Here is a 24337-nt window from a genome sequence, read left to right as displayed (position 1 = left end):
AGAGAAATAAATTGAGCTACGCTGGTAGATATATAAATGACGCCTTAATTTACATCCTTCTCCTTGTACGTCTGTGAACAGATGCCTTAGTTTGCTGTTTTGAAATCCTGTTAACTCAATGAAGAAAACCAGAAAATAGAGTTAAACTCTCAGGATGCAATTTTCGATCTGTTATAACATAATCTGAAAGCATTTTGTATTGCCAAGGGGACATGGAGACATTTGTGAGTGCTTCACAGACACAGTTTTTGACATTTCATCATCTCTGCAAGGCTGCACGTCACAAGTGAAATATCAGGCAAAGCGTCTTATGGCACAATCAGATGAACATCCCAGAGAAGAGATGGCAGTCTCACTTCCCCGAGGCAATTCAACATTCACTGGACTCTCCCCTAGAAAATCATAGCAAACACCTGATCACTGAGACGCGATAGATCACAGCATGATACGCAAAGGAAATTAGTCAAGGCACTGCCGAGCATTTGTAAGTGCATTGGACACTTACATAAATCAGACAATATTGGAAAATGAGGGCTGGAAGGGACATCAGGAGGTCTCATCTAATCTAACCCCCTGCTCAAAACAGGACCAGCCCGAACTAGACCAATCCAGCCACGGCTTTATAGAGCCTGTCCTTAACATCCTCCCGGGATGGAGATTCAACCGCCTTCTTAGGTAACCCGTTCCAATGCTTCAGCACCCTCCTAGCGAAAAAATACTTCCTAATATCCAACCTAAACTTCCTTGGCCACACTTGAGCCCATTGTTCCTTGTTCTGTCATCTGCCACCACTGAGAAGAGTCCAGCTCCATCATAGGAGAAGGGAAAAAATATTATTTGGGGGTCTGAGTACACAGACACACACTTACACCCCCACACAGCAAATAAGTCTGTGGAGGGGGAGGGGCAGGTGGAGAGGGAAGGGACAGGGGGCAGATCAAGGTCCCCACAGTGAGGGAGGATGTGGGTCAGGACCTGGGGTGAATGGGGACCTGGGGTGGGTTGTGGGACATTTAGAGCCTGGGCGGCTCATCCAGGGATGCAGGTGGGTTCCCAATGCTGTTTGCACTCCAGAGAAGGCACCGGGGTTATGTGCCCCTGGATTTTTGCACAGGGAGGAGGCGAGCCGCCCGCTGCTGTGGGCACCGTTTAGATAGTTAAAGGCAGCTATCAAATCTCCCCTCCGCCTTCGCTTCTCAAGACTAAATAAACCCAGTTCCTCAGCTACTCCTCATGAGTCATCTGCTCCAGCCCCCTTAACATTTTTTGGTAGCCTCTTCTGCACTCTCTCCAACTTGCCTACATCCTTTCTGTAGTGCGGAGCCCAGTGCAGAATACAGGGTGAGGCCACATCTTCCCTCAGTCTTCTGGTAACGCTACTACTGATGCAGCCCAGTATGTCGTTAGCCTTCTTGGCAACAAGGGCACACTCTTCACTTACATTCAGTTTGTTGAGCACTGTAAACCCCAGGTCCTTTTCTGCAGAACTCCTGCCAGCCAGGCAGTCCCAAACCTGTACCGGTGCATGGGTTAGCCTTCTTGGCAACAAGGGCACACTCTTCACTTACATTCAGTTTGTTGAGCACTGTAAACCCCAGGTCCTTTTCTGCAGAACTCCTGCCAGCCAGGCAGTCCCAAACCTGTACCGGTGCATGGGAAGTGCAGGATGGAAAAATCTTTGCACTTGTCCTTCTTGAATGGCATGAGATTTCTTTTGGCCCAATCCTCCAATTTGTCTCGGTCACCCTGAATCCTCGCCCTACCCTCCAGTGTATCTGCTACTCCCCCAGCTCGGTGTCATCCATAAACCTGCTGAGGGTACAATTCATCCCATCTTCCTCTCTTCTTCCATGCCATCTTCCAGACAATGAATAAAGATATTGAATATAATTCCCTGCTGATTAGTCCACTTGCCTAACTATCAGGAAGAGCCATGTGTTGTATTCCCAAACCAGCCTGAACAGATTCAGGTCCCCATCTCTCACTCCCCAGGGAGAGACTTCACTAATAAGCTAGGGACTGTGGCTTGAATAGATGCATCACAATGGCTTCTTCCTTGATATTCGGTGCTATGTCGGCATGCATAGCATCTATGTCTGTCTCAGTGGCACCTAAACATTGGCATCGGAAAAGTCATGTCAGAATCGAAGCCCCCTTTTGAATACAGTTTAAACTCCTAAGTTCAGCCCTTCGAAGCATGTGTGTGACTCCCATTGACAGAAATCTGCCTAAAGGAGCAGAATTTCACTCTAATTGTTTTCCTTAATCATGTTCCTGTGATCCCATTATAATTCTGTATAACCATATAAATGTCACAGCCCTTTCTGTGAGACGCAAGGATTTCTTGGGTTCCAATCCACTATTGGAGCAACTAAATGCTCAGGAAAGAGTTAAACGAGTTCTTGAATGCAAGGTGTGCTAGTTTCTCATGTTGTCTTGTAGTTTCTTGTTCCTATGAGTTACACAGTTAAAGCTATGTCTGCATGACTTCATACAAAAAGGCATCGAGGTACTCAAGCTTGTCCAGAAGGAACTAGCTCAAGTAGTGAGAGACGTGCAGCTCTGCCATGGCTCATTAATTCTGCTTAGAAATAGAATATATTGCTCTATGCATCCTGTATACTATTAAGGAAATATATAACCTTCGATAGTGACCTCAGAAGTAAAAATAAGAAAATAAAATACACTTGTCTAGCAATGCCAACAAATAACAGAACTTGGCATGATCGAAAAACCTCTGACTTTTAGACAACAACAGGTTTGAGTTGTGGTCTGTTTTGCAAGTTGCTTTGGTGGGTTTTTTGCCAACAACAGCACAGGGGGATTAACACCTAGCGGTGGTAAACCTGTTCTGCAAGCAGAGGCTTTTCTAAGAAGGAAGCCAGATCAGTGCTAAATGGACTCAGAAAGTTCTGGGAATATGTGGCTTAAGTAAAAATAGTGTGTGGGTTTGTGTGAGATAACATAGTTTGAATCTATGTTGCAAAACCTCTCCAATAAAAGATTTTTTTCTTTATATGTATAGTGATTATTAGTATTATTTCTATGGAGGGGCCTGTGCAAGGTGTCATGACCCAAAGGGTATGATTTTGTGTGTGCTTCGGCACTGCAGAATTATTTCCCGCCACAGGGAGCTTTTCTTTGCACGGTGCAATTCTCAGTTGCATAGAGAAAACCCTGTGCAAAGGAGTTCCCATTCTTTCCCCGCTATTGGCTAGTTCTAAAATTATTCCCACGTGGCGGCTAACGATTGGCCTGTTAGCCGTAAAAGAGGCTTGAGCAGTTTCCGCCCAAGTTGGAGGAGGAGAACTTCACATCCATCTCGTGAAGAACTCTAAGCGCTTTATTGATCACTTCGTCACACTGACGACTCATGTTCATCTTGGCGTCAAGAATGACTCCAAGATCCCTTTCCATTGCTGTGCTGCTGAGAAGGTCATCCCCTAGCCTGTAAGTGTGCTGGTGATTCCTTCTTCCTCAGTGCAGCACCCTGCACTTGTCTTTGTTGAACTGCATCCTAGTCTGTTCCACCCACTTTCCCATCCTGTCCAGTTCCACCTGGATTCGTTCCCTATCCTCTAGTGTGTTAACTTTACCTATAATTTGATATCATCAGTGAATTTGGACAGAATGTTTTCCACACCCTCATCCAAGTCACTGATGAAGACACTGAACAGGCACAGGTCCAAGAACCAAGCCCTAGCCACATCTTTACAGGTCGATACCAACCCATCCACCACCACTCTCTGGGTGCAACCCCTAAGCCAATTTGCCGTTGGCAAATTGACAATCCCATTGCACAGGAAAGGGAGAAAAGAGGCCAAGGAAATAGCCCCTTTTCATTTTCCCAGGGGTGCCTTGAAGCTAAAAAGGTTGAGAAACACTGCTTTAGAACAAGAGCTAGTGTCCAAACACACACCTCAGGTTACACCCGTGTAAATCTAAATTCTGGAATGATGTAATGGACAGTGAGATACAGTTTCAAGGAAAGATGTCACACAAAATACATGAGTAGTGCAGTGTTCATACTGTTATTTGAATTAAAAGATGACAAATTAGTTTGATAGGACAAATGGGACCTGTCTGTATACTGTAGTTATTGCTCTACCATGAACTTCAGGCGTCCTATAAAAACAACTAATCACTGTTCACGCTGCACCCAGTTCTTTCATGAAAAAAATGCAAATAATTGGTGAGTTACACTGACATCGGGTAAGAGAATACTTTTCACATTTACATTCACCAGAATGCAGGTGCTTCATTTTGAAAGTAAACATCTCTATTGGCTTTTTCAGTAATATATATATACACATATGCACACTATATATAGAATTGAATCATAGAAAATTAGGATTGGAAGGGACCTCAGGAGGTCATCTAGTCCAACTCCCTGCTAAAAGAAGGACCATCCCTAACTAGATCACCCCAGAGATCATCCCATGCTGGAGTCAGCCAGGAGCACAACTGTTCCTTGGTTCCATGGTGTAACCCTATGAGATAAACAGGAATTTGTTATCATCAGGGACCTAGGTTTTATATTTCCCATGGAAAAACAGAGTAAAACATGGATTTCCCACCTTACCAGAGGAAAAAGTGGGTTTCTCATTTTAGTGGAGAAACCCACGGATTTTGCAGTTTTGCAATAAGCCCTCTGCAGGCTGGCAGAGTTCCAGCCTGGAGGGGGCTGGGTGGTAGTGGGAGCAGGGTGGTCTGGCAGGGGGTGCCATGTGCATGTATATGTACATGGCCTCCAGGCAGCCTGGAAAGCAGCTCCTGTAGGCAAGTGGAGGGGGTGGGATTGAGACCCCATAATGAGGGAGTGGGGGAGGGAGTTGGGCAGGGCTGGGGCTGCTGCCCAGCCGGGTGGTGCATGTGGCCTGGGGCTGCAATGTGTGGCCACAGGGCCCCAGCAGGGAGCGGGATAGGGCCATGGGTGGCCCATCTGGGGGTTGGGGGGTGGCTCCCCACCACAGCATGCACTCCCAGGGGTGCAAGGAGACCCATGCCCCCCCAGATCTGTACGTGGGGCAGAGGCAGGTGCTCAATGCATGCTACAGACTCAAGTTCCCCACCCTGCTGCTCTTCCCTGGGGCTTCTGCAGCCCAATGGGTGCAACCTGGTGCGGCAGGGCAAAGCAGGGCTGTGCAGGAAAGCTGCTTGCCACTGTGAACTCTGTGCTGCCCTGGCAACACATCCCCTGGGCACACAGCAGCAGCGAGGGTAGCGGCGCAGGGTTGTGCCCCTCACTGCTACTGCACACTCAGGGGATGCATCACCAGGGCAGCATGGAGCTTGCAGCAGCAAGGAGCTTCTCCACGCAGCTTTTCTGTGCCCTGCAGTGCCAGGTTGCACCCACTGGGCTGGGGAGGCCTTGCAGGTGGGCAGCAAGGCATAAGACTGAGCCCACAGCAGGCAACCCACCCTGCCCCCACCCCATGCACATGTCTGGGGGGCACAGGTCTCCCCCACCCACCCACCCACCGGAGCCCACAGCAGGCAGGCAGGCAGAAGACCCGGGTCCTTAGCCCTGTAGTCCTGGCAGCTAGGGGTCCCCTCTGCCAGGACTGGGGGGGGGAGGGGGGAGGGGGCTTTCATTTTAATCACAGATTTTGGGCGGTTTATCAGAATTTGCAATATTTTATCAGAAAATTTGCAATTATTTTATCAGGGAAAACCAGGATCTCTAGTTATCATTTATGAGCGCGAGATCATGCATGTTCACCAAATCACAGAACCAGCACATACATGTCAAATTTCCAGGTTTCTAGCCCTCTTACGTTACATGGGATAAGAACATAAGGATGTAAATAGGTAAGGACCCGACTCATAAAAACTGCCACTGTTGATCATAGGTACAACACATCACAGCGTCCTCTGAGAGCCATCTGCTTTTTCACCCTCATTTATTCCATACTCCATACATGTCTGGAGTCTGCTAGCATCTTCATGCCCACCCACAGGCTCTCCATGTCTTAATCCCTATTTTTTCAACCTCTTTCCTATATTTTTCTGCTGAGGGCAGCGTGCATGTTTTTTTGGGGCGCAAGGTATGGTTTTCTCAAGCTCTTCTTTCTTGTGTTCCCAATCTTCGTCCGTTTGGTCCAGCTGAATTCCCTTCCGGGCTGCTGTCAGACGGTAGTTCCTGCACTCCACCTCAGCTCTGAAAAAAGACAAACACATCACCTTCATCAGTGCATAATCACACCAAGCTTTTAGGTCAAAATTGGTCCCCAAACTTTAAGTGACATCTTGGGCTACCAGGATTAGGGCACACCAGTTTTTGTAGCCAGGAGAACACAATGGAGTGAGTTGTCTCACATCACATCCACCCATATTTGTCTCTTCAGCCCAAATTACCTGGTGCACATTTCCAGCTGCATCAGCTGAGGGCACTGCTCAGTTCAGCTCCAGTAGCTCAAACTCACACTTCTGGATCTTTACTGAAACACTTTAACCAGTTTGTTATCACATCTCCTCAAGCTCCTAAGGCCGCTATGGAATTTCCACTGGATAAAACAGTCTAAACACATTGCAAACTGCTCACCCACAATATTTCAATTGAAAATAATTGACTTATCGTCCTTAATTTCCCCTTTTTTTAGAATGGAGTATTAATGACTACTAGAGGTGACTCAGAACCAGAACACCTGATTTGCACACCGGTAAAGTCTGGAAAAGCTGGGATCCAAATTTGGTGGCTGCCTCCAAAATGGTCTGAGCCAAAACTGAAATGTTGATAAATTTTGCATTCAAAACCTGAGCTAAAGCCTGACAACTCACACCTCGCCACATGCATCGTGTTGCTTTACCCAATACTGTAATTCCATACACTTCGTAGGATATGGTTTGATTTTTTTTTAATTATAAAAATAAAGCAATGCTGTAGAAATTCAAAGTTTAGTCTCAAAAGTTAAAAGTCACCAGGACTGACTGTCGAGACTCGCTCAGTCAAACATGTACCAAGCATGTAAAGCCGCCCTGTGCTTTCCAAGCTTTCACCTCTGGTTTGGAGGTTGTCTGCATGATTTCTACAGTGTAAGAGTAGAGAGCATCAGCTGTTGCATCCTCAGCCCTCTAAAATAGAGAATATTCAGACCAATCTCATGCTTGCTCTTAGAGGAAGCACACAAAGACCTGTATCTTTGTGTGCTGAGCCAGTACTGGGAATAGCTACTGCTTCAGGATGAGATGTTGGCATGGCTACCACCCAGGTCATTAATAAAGCAGCTACTAGATGTAGGGACCCTCACATACCACCGTACTGCAGCTGCCACTTGCCCCCCACCCCAAGTGGTGCTAAATATTGTTTCTGGTGATGAATGGCAATGATAAATTCCATGGCCAGAAAGTGGCAGTGTGACAGGCCTGTGCCTCCCTCAAGAGTGGCTTCCTGATTGCCACGTGGCTTCTCCTATCCCACCTACCTGAGTCCCCTGCCTTTTCCCTTTTCCTGCCATGCCTTGATGTAATTAGTTGGTTTGTGAAAAGGGAGGCTGCCCTTTGGTCCCACAGTGAGCCCTCATCCATTCTCCAGCCAGCAGGTTCTTCCCAGACCCCCGCTAATCTTGCCCCTCTAGTGCCAAGCAGGCCATCCTGGCCCTTCTGTGCCCCCAGGGCTTCTGTTGCCTTAAGAGCTATTCTTGGCCTCCTTCCACCCCTACAGCCATGCCCATGTATTGCAGATGTTACCAGTTATCATTGTAATGGGACACTTTGCCTCCAAGAAACTGTTAGGACTCCTCAAGCCTCTGGGCCCCTGACCCTGGTTCTGTTCTCGGGCTTTGGCTCTAGCTCACCTGGCTTCAGGCCACCTTTCTTGCAGACTTTAATCCTCCTAGATTCAGCTTGCCTGTGTTTTGATCTGGCCCTGATGGGGCCCCAAACATCCACTTGCCTTTTGGGCATCACTGTGGCTTGTGCCCCTGCCCCTTGCAGACTCAAGCCCTCTGTGGCACCCTCTGGGGCCTCCTCATCTCCCCTTACAGCCACTTCCAGTCCACCGGTAAAACTTAAAAATACAAGCACACTGGCTATAACTCAAACCATCCAAACAATGGATCATACTTCCCTGAAAGCAATGTGCTCTTAACTTGCAGATCCCAGGACAGCCCCACTGCCAGTCAGACTGTCTCCTGCAGCCATCATGCTCAGGAGCTCTTCTCCCTGCTGCCTGTAGGACCAGACTAACTGTCTGGTCTCAGGTACCGGCTTTAAATGCCTCCTAAGCCCTGCCTTTTCCTGTCAGGTGGCTCTGCAGCCACCCGCAGGGGTTTCCATTTTGGGCCCGATAACCAGTTGGCCTTTCTCTGCTAAGGCTTAGCTCAGCTGCTTGTAGCTCTTTGTTTCTGAGCAGCCTGGATGCCTGCCCTGGCACAGTTTATGGCTCTGCAGCTATTTCCTGGAAGAGTCACTTCCCCCCCAGGGGTAGCCTCCTCTGTGTCACCACTAGTCTGCTCACTTTTTGGCAACTAAATCCTTAGCAGTTAGCCTGCACTCTAGCTGCCAGTCCCCCAGCAGCCAGCTCAGCCTGCTGCAGCCTCCTCTTAAATACCAGGAGCCCTCTGTTATAGGCAGCTGCAGTGGGGGGGAAGGAAAAGGGTACTTACACCCAGCAGCTGCTGCATTAACTCCCCAACTGCTGACTGGGCTGACACCTCCCCCACACAACAACAGCTATTCTCAACAGCAGGATGCAACTGCCCCCAATCCCCATGGGCAGAGCCCTGAACCCCATTGCCACAGGCCCCAACTCCTGCCCCCATCCCCAGTGCCACCAATTGCTGTTTCCAGCAGCAATGTGCAATGCTGCATTCAGTTGTGATATAGGTGCAGACACCGCCGGAGGCTTCCCAGGACTCACGCCCCACTTTCCCACCCCTAGACTACTACTGCTCGCACCTGGCTTCTGTACATCCTGTCAACAGCCTCCTTTATAAGGGTGATTTACAAAATACCATTTAATTATTCCAACTCCAGCCTCTCAGAAAATGGCAATGTAATCTAAAAATAAATTAATTCTACGTCCTTTGTTTTCCTCTGGCTTTGGGTCTTCTGTGGTTGTCACTACCTTTATTATTTGAAGCCTTATTCAGGTAGTGGAAAGCATGATGCCCCCTCTCATCATAAATACTGTTAATTTTATAGCTTGGCTTATCCGATATTTTGGTGCTGACAATTTTCTTAACTTCACTGTGTTTCTCCACGGATATTTTCTTGATTATATAAGCAATTCCAAATGAAAAAGGTATTGAATCTGTTTTTTACGATACAAACTACCAAGGTATCATCATAACATTTACCTGTCTTTACCTTCAAAGATTGAGGCCACTGAAAAACATATCTTTTGTCTTTTGAAAAGAAACTGGGAAAAAAAGTTTTAAAATTATATTGTAAAAAATCTAAAAAATATATTTAAGAAATTCATTATCTTGCACCAACATAAATTGGGGGGAAATCAACAGGAAAAAAATGGAGCTATGTTAGTTTAAAACTGGTGAAAAGCGGGATAAGTAACCAGTTCTCTCTCTCTGCTTGTACATAATTCCGGTTAGATCTTTTTAACAGTATTCTCTTTATGTGTGTTATTTAATGTCAAAAGAGAAAACTGAAAAAGAAACCTGAAACCTTGCAGAACATGTTTTATGATGCTCAAGACAGTTTAACTGGTTTCAGCAAACAACTAGAAAATACATGCGAAGAAATAATGAAGCGTTAGCAAGGGGGAGATGAGTGACTTAATCAGCCTTCTTCACCTCTAAATTTAAAAAATTATAGGCAAGTTATTTTGATCACTTACTTTAATCATTGTATTACTGAAGTGAAAGACTTCCTTTCATTCTAACGAAACAAAGGACTTCATAACTATGGCCAAAGTGATAGACACAGTGCCACTGACTAGCAGCCACCTCTGGCATGTAGGGGTGCAACCAGGTGAACAGCTGGCACTTAATCTGCATCTAACAATGAGGTATAGTAATTTTTGCCTGTTGAAACCATCCTGAATCAGAAAAGGTGCCAGAGGATCTTTAATGTCCAGAAAGTACAGAGAGGGACCTCACTTCTTAGTGTTTATCACCTAAGAGATCTTCACATATCACTGATCTGATGAAATGACAACCCTAGCCAGCTATACAGGAGTCATCCTAGAAGTTGCCAGAAATTTAGGTTATTTTATATCCAATGGTCAGACTCTTAAACAACTTTAGGAAATTGATCAATGATTTCTTAGTAACAAATCCTAGTTAAGGGTTTAGTGGTAGTTTCAATCCATTTCAGGAGTTTATCGTAGATTACGACACATCTCTGAATCAAACAGACCCCTGTAGAATCAACAAAAGACTATTTGAATGAGAAGCCAGATTTCTTTCCTGGAGCAGCAATTGCAGTGTCAGCATGCAGCATTTTGAAAATAAAAAGAAAGCACGCTACAGATTTAGCCTTTCTCCTGCCTTTCATGTTGGCTAGCCAGGTGCCCACTTGCAAAGCAAATAGAAAACAACTCGGCACAAGGATTTGGTATTGCATATTAAACCTAATGCAAAGTGTGTTTGTATTGCCTGGCATGACTCCCTGGGCTTCTGTAGAAATTGTTTGCACTCTGTATACAGGTATTTGCATGACATATAAATATCAATTGACAGTAACTGAATATGCCTCAAATTTACATAACTAATAAATCTGGTCCCTTATGCAAAAGGAACAACTCCACGCGCGCACACGCACACACACTATATATATATAACGTTACCAGTTATATACACACACACACACACACACACACACACACATATATGTGTGATATATATTCTGATATATATGTGTGTGATATATATATATATTCTGATATATATATTCTGATATGTGTGTATGTGTGTAGATATAGATATATCTATGTGTAGATATATGGGTTTTCACTACACAATTTACAGAAAGAAAGTAGTGCATCCATCACCCAGATCCATCACGTTACTGCATGAAGATAGTTACGTACTGGACTCAAATTCTGTACTACACTCAGAATGGATGGCAACAGTTGTGAAGCTGCTAGCACTGGCCTCTTTTCCCTGTCAACTATATCTTTTCTGGTGATTCAAGGATGCATGACTGTCATAGGCATTTGGGTAAATACTTTCATTCTGGCTGTAAATTACATTAACTGGGTCAAAAACAGATGCCTGAACTCAAGCAATAAGATTTTAACCATTCTGGGTATTTCCAGACTTTGCTTCTTGTGCGCATAGGTACTAAAGATTTTCTGCTAGGCAGTCTTGTCTAGGCTCTTTCATCTCAGCTATGTGTACCATGCATTCAGTGCTTACTTCTGGCTTCTAAGCTCATCTAGCCTCTGATTCTCTGCCTGCTTGTGTGTTTTTTACTGAGTAAAAATTGCAGATTTCAGCCAACCTTTCTTCATCCATCTAAATCTGCGAATCACCAGGCAGATACCATGGTTGCTCCTGGTATCTGGGCTTTTCTCATTAGTCATCAACCTCCCTTGTTTTGATAATTCTTACAAAAAACAACGTGATCTTTGTATTTTCCATCCCCTGGGAAATAACACCACAAACGACGTGATCTATGAGACAGATGTCATGAATCTGTCCCTTTTCTACAGCATTGGATTTTGTGTGGCTTTCACTATCTTCATCATTTCTGCCCTTATCTTGCTTTTCTCTCTCTGGAGGCACACCTGGAAGATGCAACACAGCTTCAGAAACCCCAGCGTGCAAGCCCACATTCAGGCAGTGAAAAGCATCATGTCTTTCTTCGTCATCAATCTTGTTTATTTTATAGCTTTGTTTTTCTTATTGACAAATATATTTCAGCAGAGCAGGTTTATGAGTCATTTCTGTGTAAATGTTCAGTGTAAATGTCCGTCCTACAATATATTCCATTGTCTTAATCTGGGGTAAACCCAAATTGAAGAAGGCATTCATTAGCCATGTACACAATGCTGGGTGCCCGTAAGTTCTTACTGGATCGTGTTTTATAAAATAGACCTCAGAGAGAGACCAATAGAAAGGAAATGTCTCTCTTTTAAAAAATCTGCTGTCCAAAAATCAGGGGCTGGCTTTTCTCTTATACCACTGTAAATTAAAGATGATTACACCTGTGCATATGTACATACACACACACAGATGTATACATATGTATGCTGGCTAAAGTGGGAGCAAGATCAAACCCCTTTTACCTCTTTGCTGATATGTGCTTTACTTTCCTATTTTGAACTGTCACCTAATTCTTAATTTTGTGTTTGTTAAAGAACTCAGAAAATTAAAGCCAATCCAGATCTCTTCAGAGAACAATTTTCTCGGGACTGCGTATTAAAGTGCAGTGGAGAAGAAGACCATACAATGAATTCACCATGGATGCATATTTTACCTGTTCCCCATATTGTATCCTTTGGTTAGAAAAAAATATATTTTACGATGTTATGTATGTGGCATTTTATATGTGGTGCAACTAAGCATAGGACCATTAAAATGTGGCCACCTTGAGTTGAATGGCTTTATCCAGGCACCCAACTGGTGTATAGCAGGGGTGTCAAGCCTGCGGGTCTGGTCCACAGAGACATAATCTGGACCCTGGTGCTGGCCCATTCACTCATACACTGAGCCAAACCAGCTCCATGCTGCCCATGACACTTGCTAGGGCTGGTCCAGGGCTGTGCCACCCACAGTACTCACTCTGGCCAAAGTCCCAGATTGGCCCAGCTGGTGCTACACACACTGGATCAGGCATTTGGGAGGGGGATCCACGGGCCTTATCTGGCCTGTGGACTGGCCCTGCACCACTTGTCTAGTCTGCAGAGCCAGATGAGTTTGATACCCCTGGCATATAGTCTGTTGCACCCAAATACAAAGGAAAAATACTCCTTGGCAATGCACTGAAATGATCAGGGTTTGAAATATGAGAGGGGCCTGGGGCAGCTGAGCCCCCCCATAAGAGACAAGAGACCCTGGCCCACCCCGCACCTTTCTAAGCAATTCAGGTGCCGGAAGTGGTGGCTCCTTCAGGCTTCCAGCTCCCACCTCCACAGATGCCCCGCCACGAGTCAGAGTGTAATTCAGACCCTGGAAATGATGCTGTTTCATACAGAACCAAATACGTAGAAAAATATTGGATAAAGATACACAGAAAATTAGTAGTTTCAATGTGAGGTAGAGAAAGAAACCTCAGTTCTTAAGCTTCATCAGAGAGGGCGGCCCTGCCAGGAACTCAGAGCATCTCCTAGAAATGATGAACTGCTGTGTCATTTCTGCTCAGTTCAAGACTGGGCCTGGGATTCAAGACTGAGCCAGGCAATCGCAGTACTTCAGACACAATGCTTAGAAGCTGATTTTAAAAGGCACACAAACCATATTCACGGCACTTGGAAAATCTCCTCCTAGATCTCAAATCCATCTTTTGGAAAATAAATGATAGTTTTCTAGGGACAAAGCCTGGAGGGGACAAACCAAGAGATGCTGTGGATCCTTCTGTGTGGGGGTAAATCTCTACCAGCATTCCCCACACACTTGTAGTGATAGTTATATTTTATACCCAGCCTGCACTGGTGGAAAGGACAAGACAAGAAAGAGCAGAGGAGAATCTGACTCATCAAAACAGATCCTGGTTTTCTCTGATTTAAAAAATCCCCAATTTTCGGTTTTAAAAAGAAAGTAACCCCAAATCTACATTTTCCATGTTTTAAATGAAACACTACTAATATATAGAAGTATATATAGTGGTGTTTCATCTTAATCATGGAAAAATGTGGGTTTGGGGTTACTTATTTTTAACCAAAAATTGGGAATTTTTTTAAATAATAGACAACTGGGATCTCTGCTCATTGACCTATTTTTCAGAAAGTTAGTGTTTGTACTTGTGCTCCCTGTATTTTGGCTATCTAACTGATCTTTATACCTCAAAACATTGAGGCTCAAACCCTCCATTTGAGTAAACTGGCAGATTCAATGTGGAGCTCTGCAGGTTTATACCCACACGGGATCTAATCTGAAAGATTTTACTTTAAAAAACATTTTATTTCAGAATGGTTTTTGCCATTGTGTAGGCTTCTCTGCTCTTGGAAGTTGATTGGGATTTGAAATGAAATAGCTATCCAAGTAAATGAGGGTAAATGATGGAAATATGGAAGCTCCCATTTATTCTAAGTTTCCTTTACTGCACTCTGGATTGGAAAGGGCCCTAGGTACACATGAACATCTGGCCTGAACTATTTGAATAACCAGTTTCAAAACATGGGAAATACAATATTAGAACCACCAGTCAGGTAAGATAGACAGAAAAGCTGGTAGTTCATCTCATTTTAGGATACACTTTGGATGAAATATCTTATGACAGATATGATGCAGTGGAGGTATGAAATATTCAAAGATTATATAAATGTGAGCGGTGTCATAGATACTTGGAACATTCAGTGATTACTGTATGATTGCTGTGTTATATATTTATTTATGGGCTAGTTAAAGATTGTATTCCTAGGTCAATGGGTGAGTTTAGGAATTAAAGCCATTGTTGGAGTATGGATAGTAGGTACAAAATGGTATTATAGGCAAACAAGGTCACAGAGGTTTCCTTTTCTGGGTGAAACAGCCTATCCTGGTTTGCTGTGGTTCACAAAGCCTGATAAAGAATTGCAAACAATATTAAAAACCCACCTCTGGTGTGAGGGAGAAAGATTATTCACACTGGATCAAAGAAATTACAAACTTGAGACCATGTCCATTGGGCTTCAATACTATAAACATCTGATAAACTAAGCGCATGTGTAAGCTGTTATTTTACTTATGTTTTTCTCTCTAATGCCTGTGTTTTAAATAAAGACTCTACAGCTGGCTTCTCGCTATCCATGTCCCAGCCCCAGGGAAAGACAGAGCTGCAAGTGTTCGGTTAAACTCAGGCCTGTGCAGATAGTCACAGTGAATTGCATGGAAACCCAAGTTTAAATCCCAAGTTAAGAGGCAGAGGAACATGTACTTCTTCCCTTAAAAAGGTGATAGAGACCAAGAGCAGTACCTTGAGGTCCAGAGGTGACGCTAGCCCTGAAACTGTGACATGTTACACTAACTGAAGTTGCACTGTTTCTCTAAGATCTGAGACGGCCCAGCTGCATGAAGCTGGAAACAGTCATGAGCCGAATCAGCAAGGAGAAAGGCTTAAAACAGGAAAATGTGAATGTCAAGAACTCAAATCCTATGTCCCACCTCTAAGGCTCTCCCACACTTAGCGTGAAAATGGCATGTCCCAACTTGGCCATCCGGGGAGATACACAGTGCTCCTGTTCCCTCAGTAGGCAATCTAGTGACGCTGTATTTTTTCCCTCTAGGGTTGCCTAGTAAACCAGCTTGCCCAGGGCCTGGTCCTGAAGCCGCTGGACTGCCAACTTCCTGGGCAAGTGTCTTAACCACTAAAGTTATTGAACCACCCCACCTCCCATACTCCTTTACAGGAAACAAATGGAAGAAAAGGGAACTTGAGAGTAAATGTTATAAATCAGAAGCTCAAAATTGTACAAATGGTTAAGGGAAGACACAGGCCACAAGAAGAACATTAAGGCCAGCAGAGATAAAAACAATAAGGAGCCTTTCAAGTGTATTAGAAACAAAAGAAAGTCTAGCAATAATACTGGTCCTTCATTGGATGGAAATAGAAGAAGGTTCAATAAAATACAAAAAAAAGGAGAAGTATTTAGCTAACATTCATGCTCTAAAGTTGAGAAAAAGACAGATGATATATCATATGATGAAGCTGATGACACACACACTATTCTTCCAGCCTGTAAGGAAAATGTTAAACTAAAGTTACTAAGGATCAACATTTATAAATCAGCAGAATCAGATAACTTACTGCTACTAGTTTCAAAAGAGCTGTCCAAGCACTCTTTGGACCTTTAATGTGGATTTTCAATAGTTCTTGGTACACTGGGAAAGTTGCAGAGAGATGAAAGAAATCTAATGTTATGTCACTATGTAAAAAGGTATGTGGGTTACCCAAATAATTATAGGCCTTCCAGTTTGACATAATTATGGGCAAAATAATAAAATGGCTGATGCTGGACTTAATTACTAAAGAATTACAGTTTGGCAATATAATTAATGCCAATGAACATGGTTTTACAGAAAATAAACCTTGTCAAATTAATTTGATACCTTAGATTTCAGGTTTGACTGACAGTGACAATAGCACTGATGCAACATAAGAAAGACTTTCATGAAGCATTTGAGTTGGTACAGCACAAAATTTTGATGAAGAAACTAGAGCATAAAATTAGTGTACATTCAATGGATTATAATCATCAAGCCAGTGCGTTTCTGTTAGAGTCCTGCAAAGATCACTATACTAGTATGCATTTTCAATGATGACTTGGGGGGGAAAAACATTGATACTGAAGACATGTACAGATGACACAAATGTGACGGGAGTGGTAAATGGTTCAGAGCAAGCTGGACTGTTTGGTGAACTGGGCACAATCAAGCAATCTGGGTCAGATCCTATTCTATATATTAGGAACATAAGCAGATGTAGGTGCCTAAATGCAATTCTACTCCACCTGGTTTGATTTCCTGAAAATCCTTTAATGAATCTGCTTGGTAACGTGCTGTCCTCTTAGCTTTACTTATCACTCAAAAAAGCAACGAGGAGCAGGAGAACCCATCCACCTTTTGTATTAACAAGGAGTCAGGGTGGAATAGATGCCCTCTAGTGGAATTAGATGTGATCCTAAGTGTTTTAATATAGCCAAATGTAAAATAATGCATCTAGGGACACTTACAGGAGGGAGGACTCTGCAAAGAAGTGATTCTGACCAAAGTGATTCTGGAAAGAAGTTGGGAGTCAATAACCAACCAAACATGAGTTTCTAGCAATGCTCTGGCAAAAAGAGCTAAAGTGATCTTTGAATGTACAGTATAAAAATTAATATCAATGAGGAGGAAGCAGCTGGCATGATTGCTGCTACAGCCAGAATCGCTGTTTCCATGAGCTGGAGTAAAGCAGTACAGTTCCAGTCAAGCCAATACCAGCCTGTACCAGCTGAGCCCCTGACTCAGATGAGCATATTTTTAGAATAGCCTACATAAAGATGTGCACGACTGACATATGACATTACCACAGATCTATAGGCAAACACTATGCTGACTCTTTCAAATGTCCAGAAATATCATTTCTGTTTGTATTTCTACATTTCTATTTTAATGCATCCCTTAAAAGGTTTACGTTGCAAAGGTGAGAAACAGCAAAAGCCTTGAACATTATAGAACAAGAGTTTGGCCCAATGAATCTGGCTAACCTCAAATGAATAACATGTCCTATGAATATTAACCTTGAAAATGTAAAGTTATATGTTGAATTTCTTGTTACGCACAGTTAATATGGTAGTTTCAAAATTTGGGGATTTTTCTGGAATGAAAATTAGGGCCATTTTTATTCCTTCTTTTGTAAATCATTTGGGCCATTTGTAGACGTGCTCACCATTTTCAAAACCAATTTAACCGATTCACACCACACAGTTTGAATCAAATTTCAATTCAAATTAAGTGTTAATAAATGATCAAGGGGGTTTGCCTCCTTCTTCACAGACCAGTAGCCATGTGCTTGGGCAAGACTGAGGGCTTAGTCAGGGTTCGGATACTTAGTCACCTGTGAGGTGTTGTTGGGACGTTTGACTTTGTAAAGGTGTTACTTTGTGCCTGATTGCCTTTGTTGTGTTGCAAAAAAACCAATGGAGTTTCCCTTCGGGGGATGGATATTTGCAATGCTTATCTGCATTCCTAAGGGATGCGTATCCGAGTTCCTAAGAACTGTGTTTCCTAAAAGCAAGGCTGTACATACATGCTCCAAGGTAGCTCCAAAGTCCAATAAAAGCAAGGCTGTACATACATGCTCCAAGGAAACTCCAAAGTCCAACCAGCCACACTTCGCGACTTCCTCTTTGCTGATGACTGTGCGTTATGTGCAGGCTCACAGGCTGACATGCAACAATTCATGGACCTACTCCCATCAGCCTGTGACTACTTCAGATTCACTATTAACACGAAGAAGACTGAAGTGATGTTTCAACCTGCACCTGGCACAACACCCCAGGAACCACACATCTCAGTTAAAGGCCAACAACTGTCGAAGGTCAACAAGTTTGCCTATCTAGGCAGCACGCTCTCCCGTGCTGTCCACATTGACGACGAAGTCAATGCGAGATTAGCAAATACTAGCATGGCTTCAGCAGACTCTGTAAGCCAGTCTGGGACCACAGAGGCATCAGAAGGTCAACAGAACTGAAGGTTTACAAAGCCATCATCCTTCCTATCCTCCTTTACGCCTGCGAAACCTGGACCATTTACCAGCGTCACGCCAAAAAACTAAACCATTTCGACCTGTGCTGCCTGCAAAAGATACTAAAGAGCAAGCGGCAGGACAAGATCCCGGACACCGAGGTGCTCGGAAGATCTACTCTTCCCAGTATTCACACCCTACTGAAACTGGTGCAGCTAAGATGGGCCGGCCCAACACTCGCCTGCGGAAAAAAGTCTTCTACGGTGAACTGTTAAATGGAGTACGCTTTCATGGTGCACTAAAGAAGCAGTACAAGGACACCCTAAAGCTGTCCCTAAAGGGTTTCGGCATCAACCCAGAGTTGTGGGAGCAAATTGCTCATGACCGTCCATCCTGGAGGTCCCAAATCCAGAATGGAGCATTAGCCTTTGAACAGCAACGCATGGCAGAAGCAATGAAGAAATGAAAACCTCCCATATCCAGTCTTCATCGCTCTCCTGTCCCTGCTGCAGCAAATTGTTCAAAGCAAAGATCAGACTTATAAATCACCTATGTACTCACCTAACCTAGCCTCCACCCGCCTTCTTCCTCTTCCCTTTCCTTTTCTCCTTTTCCTTCTTTCTCCTTTTCTCTTTTCTCTCTTCTGCCCTCCCCTCCCCCTACTGGATGTGGTCGTCCTCGCCCATGAAGGACAAAATGTATAGTAGTGTATACATGCTAATTAATGCAGTTAAAATTGCCTAATTCAGACTGCCCTAGTCTGCATCAACTTTAATCCTGATTCAATGAGGAGTAGTTCATTCAAACTGGAACCTATTCTTCATTCGGTCTACAGCCATCTGCGTGTATATAGTGACAGTTGTAATCCGGATTAGACCTAGAAAAATGTAATGTCTATAAACAGAAAACTAACTCTGATCTCCCACAGATACATGGTATTTACATGCATCGCAGGAAGAACGAAGCCTCGTCTTATAACCCTGCATCACACTAGGGAGCTGCGAGAAAAGGTTGTGCGAGGAGCCCGGCTGGGGCAAGGACGGCATCAGTCGTGTGTAGCAGTGGCTCTGCTCCCTGCCCAGAGTCTCTCCCCTTCCCTTCCCCTCCTCTCTCTTGCTGGCAGGGAACCAGGAAGGGAAGGAGGAGTCTGCAGGCTGCTGCTGCTGCTTTGGTCTGCAGCCTGCCCCACTGCTGCAGGAAGCAGCTGTGCTGGGAGCCTGGCTCAGCACCCTGCACCATTCTCCTTCCCAGCCCTACACCTTTCCCCACAGGAGAACAGGGAGGAGGGAAGGAGCAGGGCACAGTATGAGAAATCTGCAGGGTCCTGAGCTGGGCTCCCAGCACGGCTGCTTCTGGCAGCATGGGGCACAGGAGCAGCTCTGGGGCTCTACCTGTGCCCACATCAGCAGGGGAAGAAGCAGAAAGAGGAGGTAAATGGTGGGGTGGGAGTCACCAGGGGGCAAGGGATGAGGAGCAGAATGCCTGCTCCCCTGCCCCTGCTTTCCCCCAGCCTACCCCTGTTTTACCTGCCTCCTACTCCTCCCCCTTGCTTTCCCCCTACCCCTTGCTTTCCCCACCTCTTACCCCGCGCACCTGCCCCCTCACTTCTGCTTTTCCCATTGCCGCAGCAGTGGGGGGACAAATTTAAGATGACCCACCAATTATTAGATTGGAAAATTATGACACGTTTATAATTTTTAATGTCTAGAATCTAATTATTGGGGATCATCTTAAATTCAAAGTCATCTTGGAATCGAGTAAATATAGTAAGGCTTTTTATAGGTGCTCAGCAGCAAATTTCAACGAGCAGTTATTTTAATAAAAGGCTCTTTCTAAACAGTTTGTTTTGTCTATTTATTATTCAGGATGTCTGACCTAGTGCCATAAAGGTTTCTTTCTGTTACTTCTGGTTTGGTTCCACCAGCTTCTCAAAGCCTGTATCCTGGCCTTATTGTTAGAATTCAAAATTTTAAAGCACCACTTCATGGTGGCAAGCCACTGAAGATCATTCTCTCAGGTCACTCAGCAAATAAACAGAGAGCTTTCCAATCAACTATCACAGTATGGACCCCCCCATGGAAGGTATATTCATAACTTACATACTATTTAAACCCAAGATTTTGGGTAGAAATGTAAGTCCTGCATGGGTATTTGGCCTGGTTTTCTTTGTAGGAATGAATTTCATTTTCAGTGGCTTCCATTTGCTCTAGTAGGGTTGGAGCCATGATAGTCAAAGCACCCAAGAGCTTGTCCAACATCTCTCCCAACTATGTAGTTGGTCCAATAAAAGATATCAGAGAAAAACCTTGCCTCTTCCACTTGTTCATCGTGTGTTGTAGCTGTTTGCAGAGCTGCAGTAATACTCACGTTTCTAAAAACTTTACGCAGTCTTTGTGTCCATAGATTTCTGCCACCCTTTTCGGAGTGTCGCCATAGAGATCTGTAGCATCCATGACAGCATGCAAAGCATGAAGCATCCTTAGCACGCCTGGTCTTCCTGACTCTGCAGCAAAATGAGCTGGAGTCCAACCCATGTCATTTCTCAAGCAAGGACGAGCGCCATATTCCACGAGCAGCTTTACCATGTCTGATTGCCCTTATATATGCACAAGGACAAGGGAGGAAAGATAGAGGAAAGATAGCTTAAAGGTGAAATATTTAAGACATACCATAACACATATGGAGTTATAATAAATCTGTACCTGCAGATGTGATGTCAGCAGCTAAGCTGCATGTATCCCTGCCTTATGAACTTGGGTCCCAATACACAAAAGCTTCTATGACCTAAGTTCAAAGCTTTGTTTCCTGAACTAGCATCAGGTCTCAGATGCTTACTAGACAGAGAACAGTCATGTATACCACATCAGATCTGGCGTTTCATCTATCCAGAGGTTGTGATGCTCACACACAGTAACTGATAGAGCAAATGTTGGAACTACCTAGACATTTTTTGGCAGAACATGTTGCACTGGAAAAAGCCAATTCAGCAAAAGCAAAATGTTTTATAGAAATGTGTCATTTTCAACAAAATGTATCTCTATGAAAAACCTGACACAATGCATTTTGGTAATGTCAGAGGGAACAAGTCTATATTCAGAAATGGAACGTTCCCATTTTTCATTCTGAAATGACATTTTATCTGGAGATGCCTTTTATTCTCTTTTTAAGGTATTAAAATATAAAGAATATCAAAATCAAAATAAAGTGGGATTTTCTCTCATGGAAAATTTCAAAATTGTTGGCTTTCAGTCTGTTTCAGAATGAGGAAAAAATTCAAAGTCATGGAATTTCCTATAAAACAGAAAATCCATCTGCTGCCCAGCACTGTTATACCCTGCCTCTAGTTAGACAGAGCTCATCCCCCAGCCTCTGTGCTACAGGAACTCAAATCCTAGCAGCTAGACATCATCCTCAAGTTGTCCAGTTCTATGTGCATGCTATCTTCTGGGGATCACAGTGTCAACCGTTTACAGCTGTGGAATACATGCAGCTGCACGGCCAGAATTTGCAAGTCCCCTTATTATGACGTGTTAACAGGGCTTCCCAACCTTTTCCTCAGCATGACCCCATTTAATCATTAGAAATGTTTTGTGACCCCAAAATGATTCATTGTGACCCCAAAATTACGTCAGCTTCCTGTAACATGAACTTTCTGTGGTACAGCCATGATTGCTGCTGCCCGACTCACCCACTCACTCCCACTCAGGCAACATCAGATCCCAGAAACAAAGTAGTACAACTGGCTCACGCACTTTCTGACTTCTCATCTCAGATGTCCTTCTTGCTGTGTAGTCAGGGGTGCTCCCCATGGCTACATCACTGCATTTCCAAAATTTGGCCCGTGCTGAACAGAAGCAAGTGGATGGAGTATGCATCTCAGCAATGGTCCTAAGCGTGGCCCAGAGTCCACACTGGCATGCCTTGATTATAGCTCTCAGCACTCTGCATAACCTTATTATTAGCTTGCATGGTTAATGCCTCCTTGCTGAAGTGCAGCATCATCGTCATCATCTTTAATGAGACTAACGTTAGCATTTACATGCGCAGCTGAGTAGCAGACTGGCTCACCTTTTGCAGCCACCCAGTGTAGCGGTGTCTTGTCGTTCCAGTCAGCATCTTTGTGATTGGGATCACAGCGCCCTGTCTTCAGAATCTCATTCACTAAATCATAATCTCCCAGCGCCGCAGCTTCATGGAGCTCGGTCATGTTGCACCTTGATGATGAATCCTGGGACCAGAACAACAAAACCACATCATGTTTGTGTGTTTACATATTAATTTTTGGTGACTGCAACTCACAGCACCTCGGCATAAGTGGGTTAGGCAGCATCCAAACAGAAAATGAAGATATTGCCAATTAGGATCCAGTTTCCTCAAAAAACAAAAGAAGAAAGACAGAAGGAAAATAAACATACCCCATTAATTCCATCTAAAAGCAGTGGTGCGTGATGCACTCTCGCTGGACTCAGGGAAAACTGGTTGCAAGATGTAGGTCTTTAAATAAAGAAAACCACAGCCAAAACCATAATGCATTCCTCCAAGACGTTGCTAGATCACTCCCAGCTCAGACCAAACATTTGTCTTCGAGGCTGTTGTTACTTCTTTACCATGGAAACTGGCTCCTCCTGCACTAAAACTGCAGACTTATAGGGCCTGCTTTGTTGAAAAAGCAAAGTTACTGCACGGATATTGTCCACGTCGTTTTGTGCAGGCAATCTGGGCAGTCCGCGCTGCTCATGAAAATGCATGAAGTCATTCTCTATGGGTGGTGAGCTTTGCCTTTGTGCAGGAAACCTGAGGCTAAAATACATAATGGACACTTATCTCACAGTCTTGCCAAGGAAGGGCTGTGCACTTCGGTTTCCCCTTTGAACCAGGGCATCACTTACTAGCTGCTTTGGTGTTGAACTCCTGGTCCTCACATCGCCAGAAAACTGCATTAACTCTGCTAGGAACGCAGGGAACTCCTTCCAGGGATTTAACCTGCTACAAATGCTGAACGCAATACTCACAGGGTGCATCGACATGTGTAATTAAGGTGCAGCAATAAGCGCTGGTGCTTAACACACCAGAGTTTATTGCTCTCAGGTGTACGGTTTGAACATGCAACCAGGACCATGGTGCATTAATGGGGCTCAAAGCAGCCCCAGGTGGTAGTGGCCCGGGGGGTCAGTCTGCCAGCCGGAGGCTGCTCCTGGCCAGGTCAGTGGGCTGCAGAAGAGCTGGCTGGGGCACAATGATGCTCCTGTGCAGGGCTAGCCAGCAGGCAGCCCCCACACTGAAACACCCTCGTGCCCCAGCCAGCTGGGTCAGCATCTACACATGCATTGCTGCACGCTACAAAATTTCACAGCAGGATAGTACTTGTATCCTGCTACAGACTTTATTAGTTTCCCGTGGCCTAATAGGGCAGCACGTGTAGATGCTGAGATGTTTGCTGCGGAGCTAATTAGGCAGCTCTGCAATAAATGTCTCATGCTGACACACTCACTCTCCACTAACCTACAGCCAGGATTGGCAATGATTGCAGTTTTTCTGCATGTGGTAAAGTATCCATCAGCACTATGCAAGCAAAAAATGGTAAAGGGGTTAACTGATTTAACACAAAACCTCCAGGGAGAGAAGTCAGGTGAGCCAAGTGAAGCCCTCAGAGAAGACAGTGAAAAAAGAACATACAGTAGTCCGGGCAGTCCACACGCCATGGGAGTCAGCTACCTCCTCATAAAGACAGTGGTGAGGAAAGCTGACTTCAAGATAGAAAAGCAACTGGGGAATAAGCTAATCAGGGAACGCAAGCCAAGAAAGGGAGAAGAGCTATCAAGGAAATTTTGACATTAGCCCAAGAAAGAATTGTTGGAAAAAATGTCAGACTCTGGTAGTGCTGGGCTGCCCACATCTGGGAGAGGGTGCAGTAATGTCTTGACAAGGCCTGTGGTGTGTAAGCAACTCGATTGTATACAGGATTTTCTATACAAAGCTATTTACAGTAAAAGGTACCAGTTCTTGCTACTGCCCTTGCAAGGGTCTTGTGGATCCTGTTCCTCTTTTGCCAGCCAGGGGTTCCTGC

The 24337-nt window shown here is 44.4% G+C and overlaps 1 protein-coding gene across 3 annotated transcripts; it reads right to left on the bottom strand.

Moving 5' to 3' along the window:
• Positions 1–5486: 5486 nt before the first annotated feature.
• Positions 5487–22956, bottom strand: ANKRD66 (ankyrin repeat domain 66). Of its 3 annotated transcripts, none has more exons than XM_025209595.1 (4): positions 22686–22956; positions 22339–22498; positions 20638–20857; positions 5487–6160 (listed from the first exon to the last, which is right to left on the bottom strand). In XM_025209595.1, the coding sequence occupies exons 2-4, from the start codon at positions 22475–22477 to the stop codon at positions 5980–5982; spliced, it is 540 nt and encodes a 179-aa protein (XP_025065380.1). In that variant the 5' UTR covers positions 22478–22498; positions 22686–22956; the 3' UTR covers positions 5487–5979. The 3 variants fall into 3 exon arrangements, with proteins under 3 accessions (XP_025065380.1, XP_025065379.1, XP_006028285.1); XM_006028223.3 differs by having other exon boundaries at positions 5980–6160; positions 20638–20866; XM_025209594.1 differs by lacking the exon at positions 22686–22956 and having other exon boundaries at positions 20638–20866; positions 22339–22477.
• Positions 22957–24337: the final 1381 nt, after the last annotated feature.

The sequence above is a fragment of the Alligator sinensis genome, unplaced genomic scaffold (genome assembly GCF_000455745.1).
Source record: "Alligator sinensis unplaced genomic scaffold, ASM45574v1 scaffold1156_1, whole genome shotgun sequence".
NCBI lineage: Eukaryota > Metazoa > Chordata > Crocodylia > Alligatoridae > Alligator > Alligator sinensis.
The sequence above is the reverse complement of the archived record's forward strand: the minus strand, read 5'-3'. Positions and strand labels throughout refer to the sequence as shown.